General features: G+C 44.0%; 2 protein-coding genes across 3 annotated transcripts in view; both read left to right on the top strand.

Annotated features, from left to right (window-relative positions):
- The window catches only part of DISP2 (dispatched RND transporter family member 2), a 34,962-nt gene extending 22,554 nt beyond the window's left edge, over nucleotides 1-12,408 (top strand). The window contains 5 exon segments of the mRNA XM_038404294.2: nucleotides 1,164-1,279; nucleotides 2,170-2,288; nucleotides 3,087-3,184; nucleotides 7,093-7,827; nucleotides 7,829-12,408. Coding sequence (XP_038260222.1) covers nucleotides 1,164-1,279; nucleotides 2,170-2,288; nucleotides 3,087-3,184; nucleotides 7,093-7,827; nucleotides 7,829-10,519 — 3,759 coding nt within the window. The 3' untranslated portion in view covers nucleotides 10,520-12,408.
- Nucleotides 12,409-14,782: 2,374 nt separating this feature from the next.
- KNSTRN (kinetochore localized astrin (SPAG5) binding protein) lies at nucleotides 14,783-24,628 on the top strand. 2 transcript variants are annotated; one of them, XM_038407374.2, is made up of 9 exons: nucleotides 14,783-15,021; nucleotides 15,751-15,876; nucleotides 18,918-19,050; nucleotides 19,232-19,294; nucleotides 19,614-19,713; nucleotides 21,687-21,801; nucleotides 22,207-22,265; nucleotides 22,393-22,464; nucleotides 24,057-24,628. In XM_038407374.2, the coding sequence occupies exons 2-9, from the start codon at nucleotides 15,801-15,803 to the stop codon at nucleotides 24,186-24,188; spliced, it is 750 nt and encodes a 249-aa protein (XP_038263302.1). In that variant the 5' UTR covers nucleotides 14,783-15,021; nucleotides 15,751-15,800; the 3' UTR covers nucleotides 24,189-24,628. The 2 variants fall into 2 exon arrangements, with proteins under 2 accessions (XP_038263302.1, XP_043371924.1); XM_043515989.1 differs by lacking the exon at nucleotides 14,783-15,021 and adding an exon at nucleotides 15,267-15,297.
- The last annotated feature ends 213 nt before the right edge of the window (nucleotides 24,629-24,841 follow it).

The raw sequence follows: 24,841 nt of genomic DNA, 5'->3' as shown, positions 1-24,841 counted from the left end.
TTTACTATTTCCTAAATCAGGGGTCTCAAACTCAAATGACCATGAGGGCCACATGAGGACTAGTGCATTGGCCCAAGGGCCGCATCACTGATACCCCCCGTCACTGCCCCCACTCCACCCCTTCCATGAGGCCCCGCCCCTGCCCCGCCTCTTCCCACCCCTTCCCTGCCCCCATTCCAACCCTTTCCCCGAAGTCCCCACCCCAACTCTGCCCCCTCCCTGCCCCCAGGGGGTGCAGGAAGGGTACGAGTATGGCAGTGGCTCAGGGCAGGGAGCTGAGGTGCAGGATGCGGCAGGGAGCTCAGGGCAGAGAGTTGGGGTGCAGGGTGCAGAAGGGAGTGTGCAGTGTGACAGAAGGTTGGGGTGCAAACAGGGGGCTCGGCAGGGGGTTGGGATGCAGGAGGTGTGTGGGATGCGGCAGGGGGCTCAGGGCAGGGAGTTGGGATGCAGCAGCGGGTTGGGGTGCAGGTAGGGGGCTCAGGGCAGGGGGTTGGGGTGCAGCGTGGGGCTCGCAGGGGCTGTAGTTTGCCCACCCCTGGCCTGGAGGTAGGCTGGGGGTGGGGGTGCCCAGGCCGCTTGGTGGGTCGCAGGAAATAGCCCCGCGGGCCGCGTGTTTGAGACCCCTGTCCTAAATAGTTCCTCTCCCTCCTGGGTGTTTATCCTTTTCCTCTATCTAAGAAAAAATGTTCTTGAAAAACATGGAAAAATACCATCCTACTCAGACAGGCTCTAGGATGAGATGAAGGACACCTTTCCAGGAGAGACTGAGAAAGAGAAGAAAATCATTCTGGTCAAGGTTCCAGTGTGGACTAAAGACTGTGTTGAGAGGGAAGAAAATAAATCCTACTTCTGCAGCTGTTGATTTTGGTTGACATCCCTAATCTAGAGAGGAAGAGAGAAATCCTGCTTGGCCTGTTAGGGATGAACTATCTCACTACTGGCCAAAAAGAAAAGGATAAATTATAGTTCTGTAGATTCACATACGGACTATGCCCCCCTTTCTAAGAGAAATTCAATTTGTGTGTGCCTCAAAAAATGTGATTAGATTTTAATAATCACAGACACATGCTGTGTCTGACATAAGGTGTGGAGGAGATGGGCTAAGGAAGGTTAAGACAAAGCACAAGTCTGACAAGTTAATAAAACCCTTTGCTTGGCTATAGGGATTTGTGCCTCGAGATACTGACATTGGCAGAAAACTCATTGTCTGGAAGAATGTACAAACCCATACGGGCTATCAGAAGACCCTTTCGCTTTCTCCCTACACTGAAAAGAACAGGTATCTGAATTTAGTTCTTTGGGTTTCAGTGCTTTCAATGCCACAATGAGACTGCTTTACTAATAATGTGACATCTTAGTTTGGTTGCAACTGAGTTGTAAAATCAATAAGTAACATTTTCAAACATCCCTAAGTGAATTAGGAGCCTAAATCCCCATTTTCAAAATTGATTTATGTACTTAGGAGCGTAAATCCATTGGCTGTCAATGAGACTTAGGCTCCTAAAATCACTTTTCAAATAGAATTAGGCTCCTAGGGGTACGTCTACCCTGCAATAAAAAAGCTGCAGCAACGAGTCTCAAGTGCCTGGCTCAGCTGACTTAGCCGTGTAATGCATGGGCTGTAGATCTAAAAATTTGCAATGCAAACATTCACGCTGAGGCTGGAGCCTGGACTCTGGGACACTCCCTCTCACAGGGTCTCAAAGCTTGGGCTTCAGCCTGAGCCTGAATGTCTACACTACAATTGAACAGCCCCACAGCCCAAGACCTGCGAGACTGAGTAGGCTGACCCAGGCCACACATGGCCATGCAACGGGTCATTCATTGCAGTGCAGTCACTTAAGTCACCAAGGCACTTTTGAAAATTTAACCCAACAGCTTTAAGCATCTGCAGCAATAATTCAGTGACTCCCAACAGGAGTGATGTGGGATCTAACTTAATCACTCATGACTGCAAACTGATGCAGTCAAACCTGTACAACAGTCCAATAGTGAACCTCTGGACCCAAACCATGTTCTCATTTTAGGCCAGTGGCTGCTCCAATTGCATTATGTCTCATCAAAGCACATTTTCATAGTGTGACAACCCATGGCTAGTCAACCACATGAATTGTAGACAGATGTTGAATCCAGCTGTTCCATAGAAGGATAATTGTGATCTCTTGATAGCTATGGTGACATTGGTATTAACGGAGGGCAGAGGTTTATCCATGGCAAACAAGAAGCAAGAACACGTCGGATGGTAGAACAAGACTATGGAAAGGACAGTTTCTTTTGTGGCCCCCCAGGTGAGTGAAGTCTTAACATACACCTTCAAAATGTAACAACCAAGAAAGAGGGGACAGTGGGAAACTGCAATAGCACAAAAAGATGTAACATCTGGTACATGTGGAAGTGTTCAGAAAATGCCCAATAACACTTTGCCTCAAATAATTTTTTTCATACTTTTCCATTGGAAAAAAGTAAATAATAAGAGGGGGGTGGGGATTTCTCTCTTCCACAGTATTCCATTTTACAGATGGGTGGGGAAATTGAGCACAGAGAGGTTAAGTGACTTGCCAGAAATAACACAAGTGAGTGGACTTATGGGAATAGTACCTAGATATTCTGATTCCCAATCCCCTGCTTTAAGTCATCCTCTTAAGTAAGTGGCTCTATTACTGGAGTACAGTACTTACAGTTTCTCAGGGCCTCAGTCTCTCCCTCCCTCCCCCACGACCGACTATACAGATTTTTGTCAGGCAGTAACAGTGGGTACAGAAATGGCCTGAATTAGATCCACAATAGTTTCGCTATAGAGAAATGAACTTCACAGGTGAAAATGATAATGAGAGAACCCCATATGTCCCTCCTTTCCGACCCCGACACATATGGAAAGCATTATGAGGCAGAGTTCCCCGGAGGCAATTTGCACACTTTATAGTCCTATCATTCATTAAGATCCATAAGCTCTGTTGCTCCATTTCAACTGATAGAATCATCAGTGGTAGACTTACACACGGCATTATGTTTTTTAAGTAGACTAACTATTTCAAACAGTATGGCTGACTCCTCCTTGGTTACCTCACTACATTTCTGATTTTTAGGAAAGAGTTATTCTCAGCTGGTGTTTATGTCCACTACTGCTGGGAGTTTGTGGAACTTGCAAGCAATTCAGTCCATGTGTCAAATTGAACAGGACAAGGTTAGTATTACCATGGGGAATGTATACATATGCAATCTCATTTCAATGTACTGGTTTAATCATTAACTAAGAGCTAGCAAGAAAAAAAATCATATGAGAGATATAATATCTTTCATCCTGGAGAATGCCAATGGATTTTACAGGCTTATAAATAAAAGAATAAAACTTTACCTACTACTGAAATGCAGCTGCCTATGGGCTGAAGAGCCATAGCTGTTTTATAGTACACACACAACATCTTGGGCAAGAAACTGATGATAGAATATTGAATTGAAACTATAGAATTTACGGTGGTTAATGTAATTACCAAAAGAGGAATTTGCCCATATACTGAGCCTAACACCCCACACGCTATAGTGAGGAGGACCATATAAACAGAAAGATTAGATTAGATTAGATTATGATAGTTTTGTGAAAAGCACCATGGGATCTTTAATAAATATAAGTGATCAGATTCATCGGACGTTGGCACTTCCAACAGCACAACATCCTCTCTAGAGGTGCCAGATAAGATGGTGATAGATAAGCAATATGGCTTTCTATCCAGAGAGGACTACACTGAATGTGACTAGACTTAATCTTCTAAATTGCCAATAATATTTTAATCCGAGACCGGTAAGAATGGCTCCGTGGTCTCTTGGCTGTAAACTGACAAACCTTTAATTCTCTGAATCGATTAGAAGAGCTGAGAGGCGGTGGGTTGTTCCGTGCCGCCGTCCAAGCTTTCTGGAGGCTTTCATCTGCTTCCTGTTCGGTCTGGAACTGTTCCCTTGATGCTGGAGATATCAGTTCCTCATTGGATTGTGGACCTAGGCTTGGTCCCTCTGGAAGCGATGAAGGTGATGGGGCTGTTTTCTGTTGATGGTGAACCGCTCTCCGCTGGTGCACTTTGGGGTATTTCAGGCTCTGGCTGAGCATCTTGTGTAGGGTCATCTGCTGCTGCTGCCAGTGCAGGCTCGGTGGTGCCCTCTTGTGTTGGAGCTGTAGACAGGGTTGCAAGCGCTGGACTCAGTGCTGGCAGTGGTTCTGGTGCTGGTTGCTTCGCCAGTTTCAGTTCGGGGACTGGCTTGGGCTGGATCTCTGGGACTGGATCCACTATTGCCATTGTAGTTGTTGGCAGGGGATCCAGTTCCACCACCTCCATCTGGGTTTCTGGTAACACAGACGGGGCTCTGGTGGAAGGCTCAGGAACAGGGATAGGTGTGGAAGCTTGCTTAGTCTGGCTGTGGGTGACCATTCCCACCCTCTTGGCCAGCTTTACCTTGTTGGCCAAGTCTTCCCCCAGCAGCATGGGAATGGGGTAATCATCATAGACTGCAAAAGTCCACATTCCTGACCAGCAGTACATTCCTTGTACTGGACAGGTAACTTGGCTGTAGGCAAATCAAAAGAGTTGGACTTGAAGGGTTGAATCACCACTTGGGCCTCTGGGTTGATTGAGTTGGGGTTCACTAAGGAAGCATGGATAGCCGACACTTGTGCTCCGGTGTCCCTCCATGCGGTGATCTTTTTCCCGCCCACACTCAGTTTCCCTCCACTCTGAGGGTATCTGGGAGGTATATGGGCCTGAGGACCTCTGGTGTGATTCCAGTGCAATGAACTGTAATCTGTTGGGGTTCTTGGGGCAGTTGGCTTTTACATGCTCCAGCTCGTTACATTTAAAACATCATCCAGCTGACAGGTCACTGGGCCGAGGTCGTTGCTGGAGAACGGTGTGGTGGGACGATAAGGTGTCTGGAGTGTTCCTTAGGGTGTAGTTGGGGCCTTGGGCTGCCCCCAGTAGTAGGGTGTGGTCTGAGGTTGTCCCTTCTGGTATCCACTCCAACTGCGACCAGGGTTGTTTCTCTCTCCATTTTGTTTCGGTTTGCCCCGCCTTTCTGGCGGTCTGGGACTGCTTGTATTGATCAGCATAAGAAGCAAGACTTTCTGCTTAGTCCATTTTCTTATCCCATAAACACTGTTTTATATCCTCCTTGGACATATTCAGGAATTGCTCCTGAGTCATCAAATCACACATTCCTTCAAAGCTAGTTACACCCCTTCCTTTGACCTATTTATCTAACAGAGCCTTCATCTGGTTTATATAAGCCACATTACTTAGTCCAGGTCCTCTCATAAGGGCTCTAAATTTTACTCTGTAAGTTTCAGGTGTAACTTGAAATTGCTTTAAAACCAAATCCTTGAATTTATTATAGTTAGAAGCCTCATCAATAGGCATCTTACTGAATATGTCCAGAGCCCTTCCAGTCAAATTTTGCGACCAATGTGGTAATCTTGTGAGCTTCAGGAATTTTATGGAGTGTGCGCGGTCTCTCAAAGGTGAGAAAATATTCAGCAATATCACTGGATTCATCATACTGTGGACTTAGTCGTTCCCATTTGTGGATTGTTGGGTAAGGATTGTTAGGGTTATCCGGTATATTCTGCTGAGCCTTCTCCATCTCCAGTGCATGCTTCCTCTCTTTTTCCTTCTCCTCCAGTTCTTTTTCCCTTGCCTCTATAGCTCTCCTGTGGGCAGCCTCCTGGGCTTTTTCTGCTACTTTCACTGCCTCCATAGCTCTCCTGTGGGCAGCCTCTTGGGCTTTTTCTGCCTCCATAGCTCTCTGGTGGGCAGCCTCTTGGGCTTTTTCTGCCTCTTTCACTGCCTCCAGTCTGGTTAACTCCAGTTTGTGATGTGCCTTGGTTTCTGTCATCCTAGCCTCTCTGTTTTTAACTAACTTTACACCCAAGAGTTAGAAAGAAAACCACAAAACAAAACCAAAAAACCTGGCTTGTAAAATTTTGCTGTGCGGTAACGTGATAGCTATTCTCAGCCTACAGAAAAATCCTTTAAAAAAAAAACAACTAACACGTCTGTCTCCAGGCAAATAGACAGAAAACCCCCTAGCTGCTCTTAGCTTAAAAAAAACCAACCTCTTCAGGTCTGTGAAAAACCAGTTTATATAGTGAAACTTCAGTCTTGCTTGGCTATACCTTAATCAATCATTTTACTAACCTATCCTAACATATTGTAACAAAATTCTCTAACCAATCATATCCCAACACATTCATTAATTTTGCAAGGTGTAAATCAGTTATGTAACAGACAGAAACAATCAAAGAACCAGACAGAGATCATACATACACACAATAGAGAAAGGGGGACCATAAAGACAAAACAATAAAGAAATGGGGATTTCTCAACCACAACTATTGATAAGTGATTTCTTGCCAGACCACAACGCTATCAAACTAAGTTTTCTTTAACCATCGTAAGATCTGTTTTTTTTATCTAGTGATGTCGGGTGCTATTAGGACAGGATCGTCTTCTTAATACCCTGATATTACATTGTTTTAATGTAATTTAGATGGAATGTTAGGATGTGATTTCCTGCTTCTTAGCTAATGGCTGCTGCTCTCCTAATATGGCTGCAGACAAAGGCTTTAGGCCTTACAATATGGTGGCAGGAAAAGGCCTTATCCTTACAGTTTCATGCCTTCTGCTTATGTCCTTCACAGAACGTCACTGTGGTGCAGAAAAAAGAAGCTTAAGAGAAAAAGGATAAAGAGTTTAAAAATTCTCATCTTAGTGGTCCTAATCCAGACACTGAACGTAAAATGAGGAAAGCTACTGTCACTAGTAATAGGACAATGGATTAAGGAAGGATCCCAATTCCTAAATCAGTGCAAGAAATAATAATGGAGGCTATTAATTTAGTTTTGGAAAAAGTGCTGCCCAAACAGCTTGTTTCAATGGCTACAATATATTGTATTTTGTCAACAAAAGGTTGGGGAAACAGGGTTTATAAACATGAGGAGGACAGGATAATTCTAGTGAGAATTTAAACACTCTGCTGTATAAAGGCAGTAGAGTAAAAAGTTTTTTAGGGAGAGTCTAATCTGATGTTCTACTATTGGCTGTTTTTCAGATCCGCTCACATGCTCATTTTGGGAATCTCTGTCAACGTACTGAAGGCAATGAATGCTGCCCAAGCTGGTCTCTGGGTAACTATATTGCTGTCCTTCACAACAGATCTTCTTGTTTGGAGATAACTCAAGCAGATGTCTCCCACACCCTGGCACTCCTCCGTTCCTGTGCCCCAGACTACCACAAAGGCATCCTTATTCCTTCTTGCATAGGTCCCAGGACTGGAAGAGAGAAACATGCTCAGTGTGCCAAAGTACCAGAAAAATGTACCCGGTTCAGTGGTATTTATCAGCTTCTTCACTTCTTGGTTGACAGAGACTTTCTCAGTCTTCAGACAATGGAATATCAAGTGCCATCACTGAAATACAGCCTGCTGTTTTTGCCTACAAAGAAAGGAGCATCTATGATGGAAATCTACCTGGACAACCTTGAGTCATGGGACCTGTTTGATAATTACACATCAATCACTGGAATGGATCTGGGTCTTAAACAGAAACTATTCCAATACTATCTTTTACTGGATACCATGTATCCAGTCCTGGCAATATTAGCCATTTTTCTAAGTATGACTTTTTATTTACGCTCAATCTTTATTACTTTTATGGTCCTTATGATTGTTGTCAGTTCTTTGATGATCTCCTTCTTCTTGTATAAAGTGGCCTTCAGATTCACCTACTTCCCTTTTGTAAACCTGACAGCAGTTGTCATTCTCAGTAGCATTTGCGCAAATCACACCTTTGTGTTTTTTTGATCTCTGGAGCCTCAGCAAGAGCCAGAATCCTTCTGCAGGCCTCCTGCAGTGGATGAGCCAAACCATGCACCACTTTGGGTATCTCATGCTGGCATCTTCCTTTACAACAGGTGCTGCTTTCTATGCAAGCTATATGAGCAATATAATTGCCATCTGCTGTTTTGCCATCTACATGGGCACCTGTGTATTGGTGAATTTAGTATTCATGGTAACTTGGCTTCCATCTTCTGTTGTGTTGTATGAACGCTACATAGCAACAAACTGCATTTATAAACCAGAAGACTACTGGAACTACAGCGGGCATAAAAGAGTTATTTTCTCTCTCCATCATATACTCAGGGGTCTCCAGAATACCTTGTGTGAAACCTCCAAGCTGTTATTTGAGAAGATTCTTCCATGTGGTGTTATAAAGTTTCGTTACATTTGGATCTGCTGGTTTACAGCCTTGGCAATAGGGGGTGCCTACATTTCCTGTTTTAATCCTAAACTAAAACTCCCCAGTTTAGAGATGCCATCTGTCCAGATGTTTAGGTTAAGCCATCCCTTTGAGAGATATGATGCAGAATACTGTCACCAGTTCATGTTTGAGAGGCTGGAGCATGGAGAAGGACAACGCATGCCCATCACTATAGTCTGGGGCATACTGCCTGTGGACAACGGGGATCATTTCAATCCTAAGAGCAATGGCACACTGGTGAAAGATACCACATTTACAATCCAAAATCCTGAAGCTCAAAACTGGCTCTTGGAATTCTGCCAAAAAGTGAAGAATCAAACTTTCTACTATTCTGATCTGGAGCAGAAATCTACAGTTTGTTTCATGGAGGAGTTTCACACGTGGATGGACAGTCGCCAGTGCTCCCAGCAAGATCACAGCTTCAATCTCTGCTGTAACCACTTCCCCTTCCCCTATGGAAGCGAAGTCTTCCTGCACTGCATCAAAATGATGATCATGGAACAAGGCAGAGATGGGGCTGAAACCTATGATTTGGGTCTTAGATTTGATGGAGAGGGAAACCTAATTGCCTTGGTGCTACAGTTTCAAACTATTTATCACTACAGCTTCAACTACAGCAAAGCCAAACAATTCTACAATGAAATTGGCCACTGGATAACAGAGGAAATGAAAACTGCCCCCATGGGGCTTCAGAATGGATGGTACACCAGTAAACTAGAGCTATATAATCTCCAGCACAGTCTTAGCACAGAGACAATGGTGGTCATAGGACTATCCATAACCATCTCTTTTGTGGTGCTGCTGCTCACCACCTGGAATGTTATTCTTAGCATATTCTCTGTTACAGCTATCACAGGCACTGTCCTGGTAACTGTTGGTCTCTTGGTGCTGTTGGAATGGCAGCTCAATGCAGTGGAGTCTCTCTTCATTTCAGCAGCAGTAGGCCTCTCCACTGACTTTACAGTGAACTACTGTATTTCCTACCACTTGTGCCCACATTCTGATCGCCTGAGCCGAGTGGCCTTCTCTCTGAAGCAGATGAGCTGTGCCACTGCTATGGTGGCATCTGCTCTGTTTTCTGCAGGTATCATCATGCTGCCTGCCACAGTGCTGGCATACCGGAAGCTGGGGATATTCATAATGATGATCAAGTGTATCAGCTGTGGATTTGCCAGCTTCTTTTTTCAGTCTCTGTGCTGCTTCTTTGGCCCAGAGAAGAACTGCGGTCAGATCCTTTGGCCTTGTACCTATGCCTTGAAGGACTATTCTGATGACTCCAGGCCAAATGGAAGCTTTAACTGTGGGGGAGAAGAGAAGCAGAACAGATTACGGAAGGTGCAAGAGTCTAACACTGCAAATGAACAGTATGAGCTCCAGCCCTTGGCCAGAAAACTTAGTGACAGTTTTGACAACAGCACTTCCACCAGCAAACTGTCTAATCGTCCTTCTGTCCTGTCTGAAGACATACAGCTCCAGGACAACAGGTGTCCCAGAATAGGAATCCATCCTTCTCTTGAAACAGACAGACAGAATCTGCAGGAGACTCTAATGGACCACCGTGTAGATCTTTGTCAGTGTCCTGCCTTGCAAACATCTTCTCCTTACAAACATAGCAGCTCGGGAGCAGAAGAAGAAATTCATAGAGAGAGACTCTGCAGAGATTGTAGATGTCAAAAATATGGTCCAAAAGCCTGGGATGGATACATGCTGGACTATCTTTATTCAGCCAGCATGAAAGATGAAGGACAGTTAAATACATCTCAGTGTTCTAGAGACACTGCTCAACAACAGTCAGATTATACCTCAGAAAATAGTAATATCCCTGAAGCTGAAATTTACAAATTTCACAGAGGCCTTTGTTCTCATAGCAGTTCTTTCAATGTGCTCAACGTCTCAAGTGAGATCTCTCTCAGTGATTTTGAGCAGAGCATAAAACTTGCTGAGTCAGCCAGTTCTTGTCCCAAAGTCTTAGAGGTATCTGATTCCTGCTGTGCAGCAGAGAGAGGTCACCTGAATGGAAAGAGAGACACCCTGAGGTTGGACCTTAGAGAGACCGTCTTTGATGTATCTTTACCAGCATCCCAGCAAAACAGCTCTTCTTGGAAAAACCGACTGGGATTAGGGAGTGAAGGTCCAGTTGTTTTACCAAACAGCCAACCAGACATGCCTGATGTTTGGATCAAACGATCCAGTGCACAAAATTCTGGTTACAGCAGCTGAAATCTCCAAGAAACTAAAACTCAATTACAGAAGAAAACAGAAATAAAACTCCTATTTACACTGTAATATAAAATCTTTCCTCCCTTCCTCTTTGAGCTAGGTATTTCAGCTGCAGAGATGCCTACATTTCACTGAGTTAGCAAATCTGATATTCAAAAAAATGAGGATTAGAGATGAATTTTAACGCAGTAAAAAAATGTTGACGATCCAGCAGCCCGTGCCATATTCACATTTGTACTTTTTGACATTCCCTACAGTGATTAGATTTTGTTTTCCTGCCAAGTACAAGAAAGAAGGGGATAATGATTAAAGAGGTGACTCTCTCTAGATATTTAAAGAAATAAATCCCATGTAGAAAAATATCTATAATTGTTAATCATTGGAATCTGGCTAATGGCTGGAGAGAGACTGTTCCTGTTGAAGAAGATCTCTGTTTTTATTAGCAGTCCAGATTTACAAATTTTCTCAAAGGAATTGTATCAGATATTTGTTTAAATCTGTCAGTGAGTGTTTTTCAACTGGTGTGGTCTGTTACTCTTCAATGAGAAGACTATATAGTCCAGCCCCAAATATCTTTCAGATCAGGATTTCAGCAGGTTTCACTGGAAGGAACTCCTTCTGACACTGCTTCAGTGTGGGGTTTTCCTTGACAGAAAGCCATTTCCTTGTCCTCTGTGACTTGGGCAGCTTGTGTTTCATGTTCACAGCTAGTTTCTATCCCAGGCAAAAATGTAAAAAATATTTTTAAAGTTGGCATATCTGCTGAATCTTGAATTTTACTTTTTTCTTTACCAGAAAAGACAAAAAACCCCCATGTCCTTTATCTGTTACCAAAAGAAAAAACTTTCTCTCTAAAAGTCAGCACAAAAATAAATATTTATGACAAACTTTCCTGAACACCTTCATACCTTGTGCCTTTGCTATGAATATTGTGATTCATTTTCTTTATGTTGTACATGCCTAATGTGTTTTCCTAGGGCATCAGCAAGAGGAAATTTGCACCTCTGAGCTTCTATCCATTAACATGCACACTGTAGCTATCTGGGAAACTCACCAAGGTTGGTTGGTGCAGGTTAGCAAGAGCTAAGAAATTCAAAAAAGGAAGAAATTCAAGTAGAACACTGGACCTTCTGGTTTGTATTTAATATGGTTCAATTTTCCAACTTGATTTTATCTTATGGTTGCCTAGATCCCATACGGATGGCACCTACAACTTGCATTTCAGCTCTACAGAAATAAATACAAAGAGTGACTTGAGAATACATGGTGACTTCGTTCTTCTATAAATTGGGACCTCATATTCATTGCAATGATTTGTAGCCCACATCTGAAAATGATGTCAGCAAATATGATATAAATATTCCAGAAGGTCAATGACAGATTTTATAAATATCTCTTTTTTGTGTGTGCCCATATCACTGTGCAAGTGGGACAAGTGTGTGCGGAGGTGGGGGAGGAGGAGAGGGGAGAATCATCTGATTGAAATATAAAACTAAGGCTTTACACCTGCACAGATCAGCTTGCACAATTGGAGTCTAAGGGAAGAGCTGATTATGCAAAAACGTATCCTTTAACAGTATCTACTAGTGCAAAATTACATAGCAATAAAGAATATAACTAAATGTAATATTTCAAATAACCCAGCAACAGTTCTATGAGACCTCCCTATGAGAGATATCTCTTATAATTGTAACAAAAGCCTGATAAAACTAGTAGCAGCAAGACTGGTCTTGGCTCAGTGGTGGGAAAATCAGTATCTCTGTGTTCTATCACAGGCACGTATCCTGCAAAGACTTACATACTTGCTTACCTTTAAAAACATAGCTCATTCTAATGGTATGCCAGAGTGTGTGATATCCTTGAATAGAAAAGCTTATCTATCAGATCTGGGTAAAAGAAGGAAGACACAAACAAGATAAATATTTAGACATATGGATATGCCTTGCATTATATATTCCGAAAAATAAATAGCAGCAAAACCTAAAACTATCTATCCACCCTTCTTCAAATGTTGAGGACAAGCTCTGAGTTCCAAAGGGCTTGTAGCTCTCTTAAAAGGCAAATAAGCTAAAGGATGTTTGGGAAAAAAAAGACTGGCTTACTTGTTAAAAGAGAGAGAGAGAAAATATGAAATGTGTCTGAAAAATCTGATCGAGTTCTCATTTTTAAGTAGGGAGTTTTCAAAAATACAGTTATATGTCTGTTCTGTGACCTCTAAGCACACTTTTTTAGGGGCAACCAACAGCCACAATGCAATTTTGGGTGTGTTAAGAGTTTCCATTACAAACCATATTATTTAGGATTTTAGAAGTATTAGAGTCCATAAAATGTGCTTGTCTTAATTGGTCAAATTCATGCCTTTATATTCATACCTATGACTAGTGTACCATTATTTCCCAGTATTTGGGGACTCTGTATATCACTGTATCTGTTGAAATAATTTTAAAATAAATAGTTAAAAAACAGATGGCCACTGTTGTCACTTATGGTAAATACTTGCGGCACTGATACCCTTGAAGGGTCTTTCCCCCACATCAGCCCCTGTGAGTAAAGCTTATCAGAAAATTTTCATCAGAAGATTTTTGCTGGGAAAAGCTGTTTTTGACAAAGCTTTTTTTCCCAAAAAATTGTATAATTTTTTATGAAATTTCCCATAAAAAATTTCAGTATGAAAAATTTCCTTTTGGAAACATTTCTAAATTTTGTTTTCAAATTTATTTTTCATTTGTATATTATTTGTATGATATTTCCTAACATGTCAGCAGTAGTAGTTCACAATGTATTAATGTATATACCATATAGTAGTGCATATACATATTATGCACTACAGCTGACATGACATAATACGTTAATTGAAATATTCTCTTGTGAAATCATTAAGGGCCGCTGTTTAGTACTGAGTGTTTCCTTCTTGTGTTAGAGTGATAAGGCAGGTGAGGTAATATCTTTTATTGCAGTGGTTCTCAACCTTTCCAGACTATTGTACCCCTTTCAGGAGTGTGAGTTGTCATGTGTATCCAAAGTTTCACCAAACTTGAAAAGTACTTGCTTACAAAATCAGACATAAAAAGACAAAAACTTTACAGTGCACTATTACTGAAAAATTGCTTATTTTCATTTTTATCATATAATTATAAAATAAATCAATTGGAATATAAATATTGTACTTATATTTCAGTTTTCAGAGTAGCAGCCGTGTTAGTCTGTATTCACAAAAAGAAAAGGAGTATGTGTGGCACCTTAGAGACTAACAAATTTATTTGAGCATAAGCTGTAGTGAGGTACATGTACATTATAGAGCAGTGTAAATAATCATCTGTATGGAATTTTAGTTTGTACTGACTTCGCGAGTGATTTTTTTGTAGCCTGATGTAAAACTGGGCAAAGAGCTAGATGAATTACTGAGTGCCCTGGAAGACCTCTGTGTACCTCCACGGGTACAGCTACCTCTGACTGAGAACCAGTTTTATTGGACCAACTTCTGTGGTGGAAAAGTCAAGCTTTTGAGATACACAGAGCTCTTCTTCAGGCCCTGCTTGTGTTGTAAGGAATCAAGTTATGCATGAGTTACTATGCACACCCCTTAACACAGAATGAAATAATGTACACATAATACAAAATAATATACAATTAAAAACATTACAGATAAAATTTGAAATGTTGTGAAACTAACATTTTCCACAAGGAACGTTTTGAGAATATCCGTTGTGAAGGAAATTGCAAAAATAGTAGGTTTTCTTCCGATTTGGAATGAAACCAAATTTCAAAATGCCCATTTTCCTGTGAAATGGAAACCCCAAGTTCGCAGCAGCTCTGCTCCTGCCTCCATGCCGGGACCCTGCCGAGCCGGTGGTGCACTGATACTAACCGGGTTTCAGAGTAGCAGCCGTGTTAGTCTGTATTCGCAAAAAGAAAAGGAGGACTTGTGGCACCTTAGAGACTAACAAATTTATTTGACCATAAGCTGTAGTGAGCTACAGCTCACTTCATCCGATGCTGTAGCTCACGAAAGCTTATGCTCAAACAAATGTGTTAGTCTCTAAGGTGCCACAAGTCCTCCTTTTCTTTTTGCGATACTAACCAGTGACAGCGCTGCTAGCTCATTGGGAGCCCTACCAGGAATATTTCCGCCCATCCCCTGCAAGTTACTAATTGCACTTTCCCACAAACCAAACACGAGGGGGCCCTTGCCTTGCTCCCGCCTCTGAACAACCGCTCAGTCTGCCTATGCCTAGCTCCACCGCTTGGGCAAGACGACGCCCCGCAGCACTGGCCACGTGGGGGCTGGGGGGCGAGGCAGGCTCCCACGCTGCCCGTGCGGACGGGGACGGGGAGGAAGTGCAGGTCTGGGCGGTCTGCAGCTGGGGCGGGGGCATCCTGCCGTGCCCGTGGCTCCCTCGCAGCCGCAGGGCAGCCCAGAGCAGGAAAGCCGCTGCCGCCGCCATAACGCAGCATCGCAGCGCCCCGGCCGCCGCCGCCGCCGCCGCGCAGCCCGCTGGAGGGTAGGAGGCTCCGCACCGCCCATACGCCCTGCCCGAGGGGGCGCGTGCGCGTGCGCGTGGACACGTTCCCGGCGCCTCCGACTTGGCCGCCCCAGCTCAGGGCAGTGGATTCGTGGGGGCGTCACTGTCCCCACTGCGCATGTGCACACGTGTGACGGTACCGGCGCACGACGGAGACACCACCCCCGGGCTTTGCGCCTGCGCGCCTCTTCGCCCCGCCCTTCCGTCGCCGTTCCCATTTTCAAACGGCCGCGGAAACAGCGCCCACCCAGAGAGGTGCCTGTCGCCGTCGCCTCTCGCTGTCCCGCGAGTCGGCACCCGGTCCGGGGCGCCTCCGTTCCTGCTCTGTGCAGCGCGCGGGACGGCTCAGGCGCGGCTGTCGGGGAGGCGCTTTCCCAGGGTCCGATACGCGCGGGCTGGTGCGTGGGTCCGTGGAACCGGCTTCGGTTCCAAAGCGAAACGGTCGGAGCGGCCGCGCTGTTCCCGCGGGCCTGGCCGAGCCCTGCGCGACGTCCGCTGGGTCTGTCACACGCCGCTCGCGGGGCCGCTGTGCGTCCCGGGGGGGGGGGCGAGGCTCCCCACCTGCCGGGCCCCTGCTAAGTGTGTGTGTATCCCGCCCCGCCCCGCGCGGGGCCGGGGGAGCGGCGCGCGGGGACACATCTCCCGTCCTCGCCCCCCCCCCCCCGGAAAAGCCTCCGGGGAGTTGAGCAGCGCTTCCTGCCTGTGTAGCCCGTGGCGTCCAGGCGCGCGGCGGCTCGTGCTGCGGAGACCCGCAGGCCATGGAGAGCGAACATTCCAGGATCCCGGTCTACAGCTTCCATCAGCCCACGGCCCTCTCCCGCAGCGGCCCCGCAGGTCAGTGTCGCTGCCGGCGTGTGTCAGCTTCAGGCTGCTCACAGCACTGCGGCTAATCGTCCTCCGTCTCCCTCCCTCCCTTCGAGCGAGGCTGGGAGACCAGCAGCGAAGTATTATTGCCTACTTCGAAATGCATGTGGCCTCTTATATTGTGGAACATGAATATGTTACGCTTTTCAAGACCCCTCTTTTTCATTAGCTGAGTGCCATTTGTGTCTCAAAACCAGTTGAATTTTTGCAAATTTTGCAGGGAGAGGGTGTGCTAGAAGAGTCAATTTTTTATTTTATTATTAATTATCATTATTATCACTGCAGAGTCAGTTGGTGGGAAAGAATACAATCCCTTGCATTTTTAGGAGTAAAGGGGCCCAGGGATACTTGACTTTTAGAAGGCCCATGAGAGATGGCGTTGAGGAGGTTTTGGATTCAAAAGGTGACCTAGGTCTTAACTTTCTAGAGTATTAACTTTGCTCCCTAAAGAATCAGGGATAAATGCTCATCAAATCTTTTAGTACAAAGGTTCTCAAACTGTGGTCCGCGAGCTCCATTCAGGTGGTCTGCGGATAGTTCCCTCTAAGGCGTGTGCCTGGGTGGCCACACATGAGAGAATGAAGGGCCACCCACCTAATCAGTGGTTTCAGAGTAGCAGCTGTGTTAGTCTGTATTCGCAAAAAGAAAAGGAGTACTTGTGGCACCTTAGAGACTAACAAATTTATTTGAGCATAAGCTTTCATGAGCTTCAGCTACATCAATGAAGTGAGCTGTAGCTCACGGAAGCTTATGCTCAAATAAATTTTAGTCTCTAAGGTGCCACAACTACTCCTTTTCTTTTTGCCACCTAATTAGTGGAGCCACTCAGACATGGCTCCACTAATTAGGTGCCTGGACCCTGGAGAAGACACATGTAAGGTGAGGTAGCGGCCTTGGGGGCGGATAGGGGATAGGTGGGAGGGGCAGTGGGGTGAGAAGAGGGGGTAGGGGGAATTGGGAACGTGCAGGGCTGCGGTGGCCAGAGAAAGAGGCAACTTTCCCCAGCTCCAGGGCTGCCGGGCAGAGACTGCCCTCCTTCCCAGCCTCAGCTCAGTGGGAGCTGCCTCAGCCAGGGAGAGAGGGAGAGACCTCCCCACCCATCCCCAGCCCTAGCCTAGGGGCTGCCATGGCAGGGGAGAGAGGGCACATCCATTGTATTAGAAAGGTAAGACTATTGATATTAAAATGAGTTGTGTGCTCTTATTTGTGGAACAAAAAGACGCTTACTATTAAGGTTTTTTTTTATATATATAACACTTTTATCCAAGTTTCAGAGTAGCAGCCGTGTTAGTCTGTATTCACAAAAAGAAAAGGAGTACTTGTGGCACCTTAGAGACTAACAAATTTATTAGAGCATAAGCTTTCGTGAGCTACAGCTCACTTCATCGGATGCATTTGGTGGAAAAAAAAACACCAAATGCATCCGATGAAGTGAGCTGTAGCTCACGAAAGCTTATGCTCTAATAAATTTGTTAGTCTCTAAGGTGCCACAAGTACTCCTTTACTTTTATCCAAAGCACTTTACTATAGTTAGCTAATGGTACAAACAACATTTGGAAAGATCATTAAGTGGTCCACCAAGACCCTCGGCAATTTTCAAGTGGTCCATGGGGAAAAAAAGTTTGAGAACCAATGTTTTAATTTGCGGAATGGTTTTAATCTTACTAATAACTACTATAGTTCATCCAATATTAAACCCTGTAATTATTTTACAACCTTAACTATAACAGTGATAAATAGAAAACTCTTAGCATGCTATCCTCATGTGTTCATAACCTCTTGAAACTTGTATTTTGGGCAGAAACTCTCCATGCTTGGCCTCCTAGGCTTGTCTTCATTCTCCGTGTTTTTAATGTGTTTGTGAGATAACAAATGTGTGTTAACTATATCTCTGTAAAAACATAGTGGAGCCAAGACATGATAGTTTTGCTACTGGATTAACTAAGTGAGATCAGTCCCAGGAGGGCATATAGTGCTGACCTCACACATCTGCTTTGGATTTTACAGCAAGATAGCTATCACACATTTGTTATATCACTGTTTTTTTTTGTTTTGTTTTTTTTAAAATCGGTTTGCATCATTGCTGAGCTTTTTCAAAAATTATCCTACTGTTGGTCTAATAGTGGTGCAATTCCACCAGTGCTAGCAACGCTGGTAGGGCCAGTGTAAGCCAAGTAAAGTCATCTTAACCGCAGTTTTGCCTAACTTTGCTCAGAGGATGTCAAAACAATACGATGGCCAAAACCCATGTGGCTATTCTACACTAATGCTCCTATTGCTAGCCTGTAGTTGAACTTCCAAAACTGCTTGGTGTGAAAAAGTCCCTACATAATTAGTGGAAATATCCGATGTTAGAGTGGCCAGATCATCATGACATACAGTTTGTCTGTATATTCAGAGAACAAGCTTTCTCATGACTTTGTGTGACTTTCATCTCAATGTTAGAAGTCTGTAGTTGCTTAAGCAATGTCAAATTAAATCTTCTAACCCTAAAATTTTTAGATTGATCTGTTCTTCATTCAACACTGAACAACTTTGGCTATCAAAGCAGTGTTCATGTACCTGTCTGATGTTGAAATGACTGTCTGTGTCATTAAACCTGGCTGTCAAGCCATCCCATCCACTGCTGGAATGGTAAACAACATTCTAAAACTGCTTACTGTAGCCCATCCAGGGCTTAAGTAACATAATTTTTTTCATTCTGAGCCTGTATTCTTCTGTTCAGGATTTGGAGACTGTAGGGATGGGGTGAGGCATGCTACTTAGTCATTGTTACTTCACATCTTGTTAGAGTGACATGTTGTATGCATCCGATGAAGTGAGCTGTAGCTCACGAAAGCTTATGCTCTAATAAATTTGTTAGTCTCTAAGGTGCCACAAATACTCCTTTTCTTTATGTTAACATGTAAGTGATTCATCTGAAGTTCAAGATTTGCTAATGTGGAATTTGGAGGACTTTTTGCTCTTGTTAATTCCTCGCATTGTTCGGTGACACTTATATCTTGTTGCAGACACACAGACACCGTTTCCATCGAAGAAACAGCGTATCAACAAAATAGTTGAGCCAGAATTCAGCAAAGATCCCAATTTCACTTTTAGCTCAAATGTTCCAGAGGATGGTGTCTTCAAAGCCAAAAACCAAGGGTAAATGGAAAATACATGCACTGACAAACTTCAGGTTTTTAGTAATCTAAAAATGTCCAAATTTACTCCTGGCAGTAGCAAAAAATACGCATAGAAAATCAGGCTTTTGTTAAAGTGAGAGTTGGTTCGGTGATTTGGCAAAATACTACACACTTTGATAATGATATTTCTACCATTTTAGTCTCTGTAGGTCTACCAAGAAAGCAGAGCCTCTTTCTAAAAAGACAACAACAATTGCACGAGGGTAAGTTGGTGCAAAAAAACCTCTCTCAAATAGTACTATTAGCTGCTCTGATGAGGCCCAGTCTTGTATGGCAATGAACAGTGGTCTAATTCATGTGCTGATGGCCAACCATCAACTCTGGATACATGGAGCCCAAAACACTCTAGTAGTTAGTTCAGTGCACACTCCACCTTTCAAGAGAGGAAGCTACACTACTGCAAGTGCACTGAACGCTGACTGACGCTTCCCTGGCTGAAGCATGTCTTAACCATATGCTTAGCTGAATACTAACCATATATTGGCATCTGTTAAATCCTCGGTGATGTGTGACTCTCTACAGACCCCTGAGCCGATACAGATTGGAGACAGAGCTAAAGACGAAGAACCAGTTGTTGGAAATAGCCAAACAACAACTGCACTCAAAGCTGGCAGGAGCACAGGTAAAAAGCAGTGCTTGGCTGATCATCTTGTTAAAAGATTATCTGTAACACTTTTATGAGCTGTGTGGGGAATAGTGCTGTGGCTCATTGAGTCCAAATAAGATCTCTTCTGTTCCCATGTACCAGACTTCCAATTTACTTGTTTAAAGCTGTGACTGAAGCCTGCTATTAGGTCTAGTATGTGGAATAGAAGGCAACAAGTTTGTCAAGGCTAGCTGTATCTCTGTCTCCTCTTGATCTTTTTAGCTTTTAGGCCTTGACCCTTCACATCTCAGGCAAAATCATATGATTCTTCTACTCTTAGACCAGGCCCTAGACTGCAGTATCAAGTCAACAGATCCAACTGGATTTGGGTACCTGCAGTTCTTCCTTTCAGGAGCTGTGACCAGTGGTGAACACAGTGACACACAACAGCCTTCTTTAAAAGTGTTCTTAAATCTGAACAGTGGGAACACAGCATAAGAATACTCCTGGGGGCATTCTGTGCCCAAAAAAAAAAAAATTCCACATACAATATTTTAAAATTTTGCAAATTTTATTTGTCAAAATAACACTACCTAATCATGCCAGTTTCAATTATTTTGGTAATTTATTTCAAATACCTGTCAGCAAGTATGTTTGTAACAATACAACATACATACATATACACAAATTCCCCCAGGAGCAGAGTTAAGGAAACCTCTGTGACAACCCAGTGTCCTGTTTCTCTGCCCCCTTCACACCCCAGAGCCCAGCTGGGGTGCCAGACACCCACAACCCCTCCCCTCCCAGAGCCCAGCTGCAGGGCCCCCGCCCTGTATATGCCCCTCTCCCCAGACACCTGCCCCTCTTCCCTCCAGAGCCTAGGGATCCAGTGGGACAAATAGCCTGATGCTAGGTCCCAGGCTTGTGCAGAGTTTCCTGCGTGCCACTGTCTCCTTCCCTCAGGGCATGTGGGGAACTGCAGCTGCCGGGAAACCTCTAGCTCCCTCCCCTGCCCCCCAGCGTGCGAACTGGGCAGCCCCTACTGGCAGCCAGCAGCACTGCAGCCCATTTCTAGGGGCCGGGGGGGGGGGAATTCTGTGCTCAAAACGTTAATTTCTGCGAAATCCTGCATGATGCAGAATTCCCCCAGGAGTAAAATAATATTTTAATTATTAAAACAAAAGTCTTTTTACCTAAAAGCTCAAGTAGCCCTGTATTACCGTAGACCCCTTTGGGAGCAGTCTGTTGCCTACACTCAATAGTTTCTGCTTCAGTCTCTTCCTCTTACCCCTTAACATTCTGACTTTCTCCACAGCATGGCCAGGTCTACACTTTAAACTCTTGTCAGCAAAGCTATGTCAGAGTTATGAAGAGCTATACCAACAAGAACCCCTAGTGCAGATGCAGTTGTACCAGCAAAACTGGGCTTTTGCTGGTATAGCTTTTTTCTCTGCAGAGCAGAGGGCAGTGCTTGAGTAAGCTATACCAGCAAAAGTGTGGTTTTACGGGTATAAGCTGTGTCTATACTAGGAATGCTTTGCTGGTAAAATATGCTGGTATAGCTATAGTAGCCAAGCGCTCCTACTGTATACCTGGTCTGTGTCTCTAAACCCTTCTGAGGTTTTGCTCTCTCCTCATTGGACTGAGACATTCCTGGATAAACCTGTTTTAGCAAGTCAATAGGGGGTCTAGCCAGCACTCCAGTACTGTTCAAGATTTACTTTCTCTTCTCCCCCCCCCCCCCATTTGGGGTGCATTTCATTAGCAACATTGTTAGGAATTAACACAACATATGCCTACATTAATTGAGTCAAGAGATGGTAGTAAATTATTACAGGCAGCTCCAAATCTGTCAGTATTAAAACGTGGTGAGAACTAAATCAGTGTCCAAGAACTTATCTCCAATGCATTGGGAGCAGGTATGGCTGCGAATTGGGAAGGAGTTGGGAGGAAACGGGAAGAGTCTTTTTAGGGGCTCTATTGACTTCTAACTTGTGTGGTACTGATAGGGCACTATAAAAGACTTGAGAGAAAAGAATGAAGTCCTGGAAGAAGAAGTTCAAAAGCTGAAGAAATTTCAAGACAACTGCATGGTGATTTTAGAAAGCAGAAATATTAATCCAGGTAAGGATTAAGTATTTGTTCTAAGCTTAAGATGGGAAGTTAACCCCCATCTCCTCTCATTATGATAATTGGTACCCTGATTCTTCAGGTGTGATCTTTTTGTTGTAATCAAGGAGCTCATGTGACATTCATTCTTGACTTCAGTGTAGCAGAGGTTTTGGCAAACAGAACAACTTCTCCCTTTCAGCACAGAGTGATTAGTGCTGTTGCTATCTGGCTCTCTGCTTACTACAGAAGAACCAGACTCATAACTCCCCAGAATACTTGATTTGCTCTTAATGTAGGTTTAGAGGCTGATTCTGCAGTGAAGTGACTTAATACTGTGGGTGAAGGTGAGGTCTAACAGCTAGTGGGAAATCGTTTGGGTAACTACTAAAGAAGCTTATGAAAGTATTTATAAACCAGTTACAGGCAATGAAATCTTGGAGGAAGAAGATACGAAGGAGTGTCAGAAGCAGACAATGGTGAGAACTTTTGAGTGGAATTGGGTTAAACAGACTTTTTGTTTACTAGAAGTTTAAATTGATAATAGAGGCAATTTCTGTGTGGTGCAGAACCTGGATAAACTAAATGCTTTGGGCTTTTCTTCAGTTGCTGACAGAGAAGCTTAAAGAAGAACTGAGACTATTCAGCCAAATGGCTGCAAAACAGGAAGAGCTTCTGGTAAGACAACCTTTTCCTTCATCCCAAACCAGGCAACTGAATATCTGGGGTTTTCTGAAGTTCTGTTTTCCTGGGTTCTTTTCAAGCAGACCAATGTACTGTAGCAGGCTTATTACCTTGTCTTCTGTTGTAAATATGCATGTAATAAGGACATTCTAGGTGGTCTTAAGTTCCCAAAGAGATGGGAAGGGATTACAGCTAAAATTGGTCATGTCACTGAAATCAACAGCCAGGTTAACTTGGAAGATCCAGTATAATCAAAGATAATCAGGATTAAGTATAGTCAGAACTGGAATGAGAGGCCTCCAAAAGAGAATGAAGGGTGCACCAGAAAGCTAGTGATTCTGAAAATAGCAATGAGCCAATGTCGCAGAATGTTGGGAAAGGGTGGTGGCAATGTTCTGGCAGTGCAAATTTACTTATCTACTGAGAAGTTCCTGCTACTTAGGGACTAACATTTATTTGAGCATAAGCTTTCGTGAGCTACAGCTCACTTCATCGGACGCATGATGAAGCTGTAGCTCACAAAAGCTTATGCTCAAATTTGTTAGTCTCTAAGGTGCCACACGTACTCCTTTTCTTTTTTGCGAATACAGACTAACATGGCTGCTACTCTGAAACCTGCTACTTAGGGTCACTAAAGATCTCAAGACCCTGTTCACAACAGATGAAGCATTAGACTTCATGAGAGAGAGGATGGTCCAGGAGTTTGGGTACTAGCCTGGAACTCAGACTTAGGTCCAACTCTTTCCTGTGCCACAGACTTCCTATGTGACCTTGGACATGTCATCTGGTCTTTCCTTACTTTCCAATCTCCACAACAGGGGTGGCCAACCTGTGGCTTCAGAGCCGCATGCAGCTCTTCAGAGGTTAATATGTGGCTTCTTGCATAGGTGCTGACTCCAAGGGTGGAGCTACAGACCCTAACTTTCCAATATAGCTGATTGGTGAGGCTGCCAGTGGGTCGGAGGTGCTGGGAGCTGGAGGGGGGTAGTGGATGGCTGGCTGCTGACCTATTACTGTGGCTCTTTGGCAATGTTCATTGGTAAATTCTCAGGCTCAGGTTGGCCACCCCTGCTCTACAACAAGGAGTACAGTACTTACCTTCCTCATGGAGGTCTTAAAAATAAATTTGGTTGCCAAGTACTCAGATGCTACAATAATGCCCATATAACTACCACAGGTAGCATCCTAGTCAACTTTCAGCTACCTATGTATCGGTGTTTCAGAAGTGGCTCTTCAGGGTGAGAACTCCTACTATGCTAGCTAGCATGGTAAATTCAGAATACCCAAGATTCCTTAAACTGTGGTCTTTACTGAATTAACTTCGATTCAGCTGGATGAAGCCAAAAAACAATACTTAATTGTGCTCTCACTTGATCAGCAGGAATTTAAGTTACCAAGGGCTGGTCTTGAACAGGATGTCTTAGTAAGAAATTGGTGCTTTGGGGTAAGGGGCTGAAGCAAAGTGGTCTTCCTGGTGTGGCTTGACTTACAAAAAGTCAATGTTTTTAGCTCTGCCGCCTCTGGAGTCATACATACTGTATTTGTAACAGGTCCCTACTGTGCACTAACTTGCTCTTTCCATATAGACAGCAACAGCTATGTGGAAACTGGCAGAGAATGATAGAAACAATTTCCTGGAGAAGCAGCTATCCTTTCAGAGAGAAGCAGAAGAGTATGCTGCCACTGTTGGTCAGGTGGAGCTCCTCTTGGACACATGAGGAGTAAGGACTAATCCTTGTGTCATGTTTGTGCCCTTATCAGCTTCTCATGACATACAGGTGACTCTGATCCAGGAGCATCATTTACTGTCAACAAAGGAATTAAAGATTACTGATGGGTCACGGAGTACACCAAAGCCCCTTTTTAAGAGGATTGATAAACCTAAAAGAAATGTATTAAAGTCATTCCACCATAGAGGTTCCCCTTCATAGCATAAATATATAACTTTTTTTTTACTCTTTTGTAATTTTTTTTTTTTTTAAGGACAAACCCTTTCCAGCTTTGTGACTCTTCCTGTATTGCTTAAATCAATTTTACAGTTTAAAATATGTCTATCTCTGGGGGGGGAATAACCCTGCGTTTTAGGCTTGTTTTAATGCCTGCCTTCTGTTGTTCAACTGTCCTTTCATATTTCTAGTAACTGTCTTATTACCTCCAACTCCGGTGGTGGATTAAGTAGAGTAAACTATCATCACTTTTCCCAAACTGCTGTTCGTGCTCTTCTCGCTCAGTTCCAGCCTTCGCCTTCCCCTTCCCTTCCTTGCGAATCCCTGGCCGCCCCTGCCCGCGGCAGCTTGCCCCTAAGCGGCTGCAGGCGGCATAAGTGGATGCGGGCGGCTGGCTGAAGATTCCAGCGCGGCTCAGGGGCGGG

This window comes from Dermochelys coriacea, chromosome 6, assembly GCF_009764565.3.
Source record: "Dermochelys coriacea isolate rDerCor1 chromosome 6, rDerCor1.pri.v4, whole genome shotgun sequence".
Taxonomy (NCBI): domain Eukaryota; kingdom Metazoa; phylum Chordata; order Testudines; family Dermochelyidae; genus Dermochelys; species Dermochelys coriacea.
Note: the sequence above shows the minus strand (reverse complement) of the source record. Positions and strands in the feature narration are given on the sequence as shown.

Bases quoted from the DNA above. Each gene is read 5' to 3' on its own strand.
- KNSTRN (XM_038407374.2), top strand. From the start codon at position 15,801: ATGGAGAGCGAACATTCCAGGATCCCGGTCTACAGCTTCCATCAGCCC. The intron at 15,877-18,917 runs GTCAGTGTCGCT...ATCTTGTTGCAG, and splicing joins CTCCCGCAGCGGCCCCGCAG to ACACACAGACACCGTTTCCA. The intron at 19,295-19,613 runs GTAAGTTGGTGC...GACTCTCTACAG, and splicing joins ACAACAACAATTGCACGAGG to ACCCCTGAGCCGATACAGAT.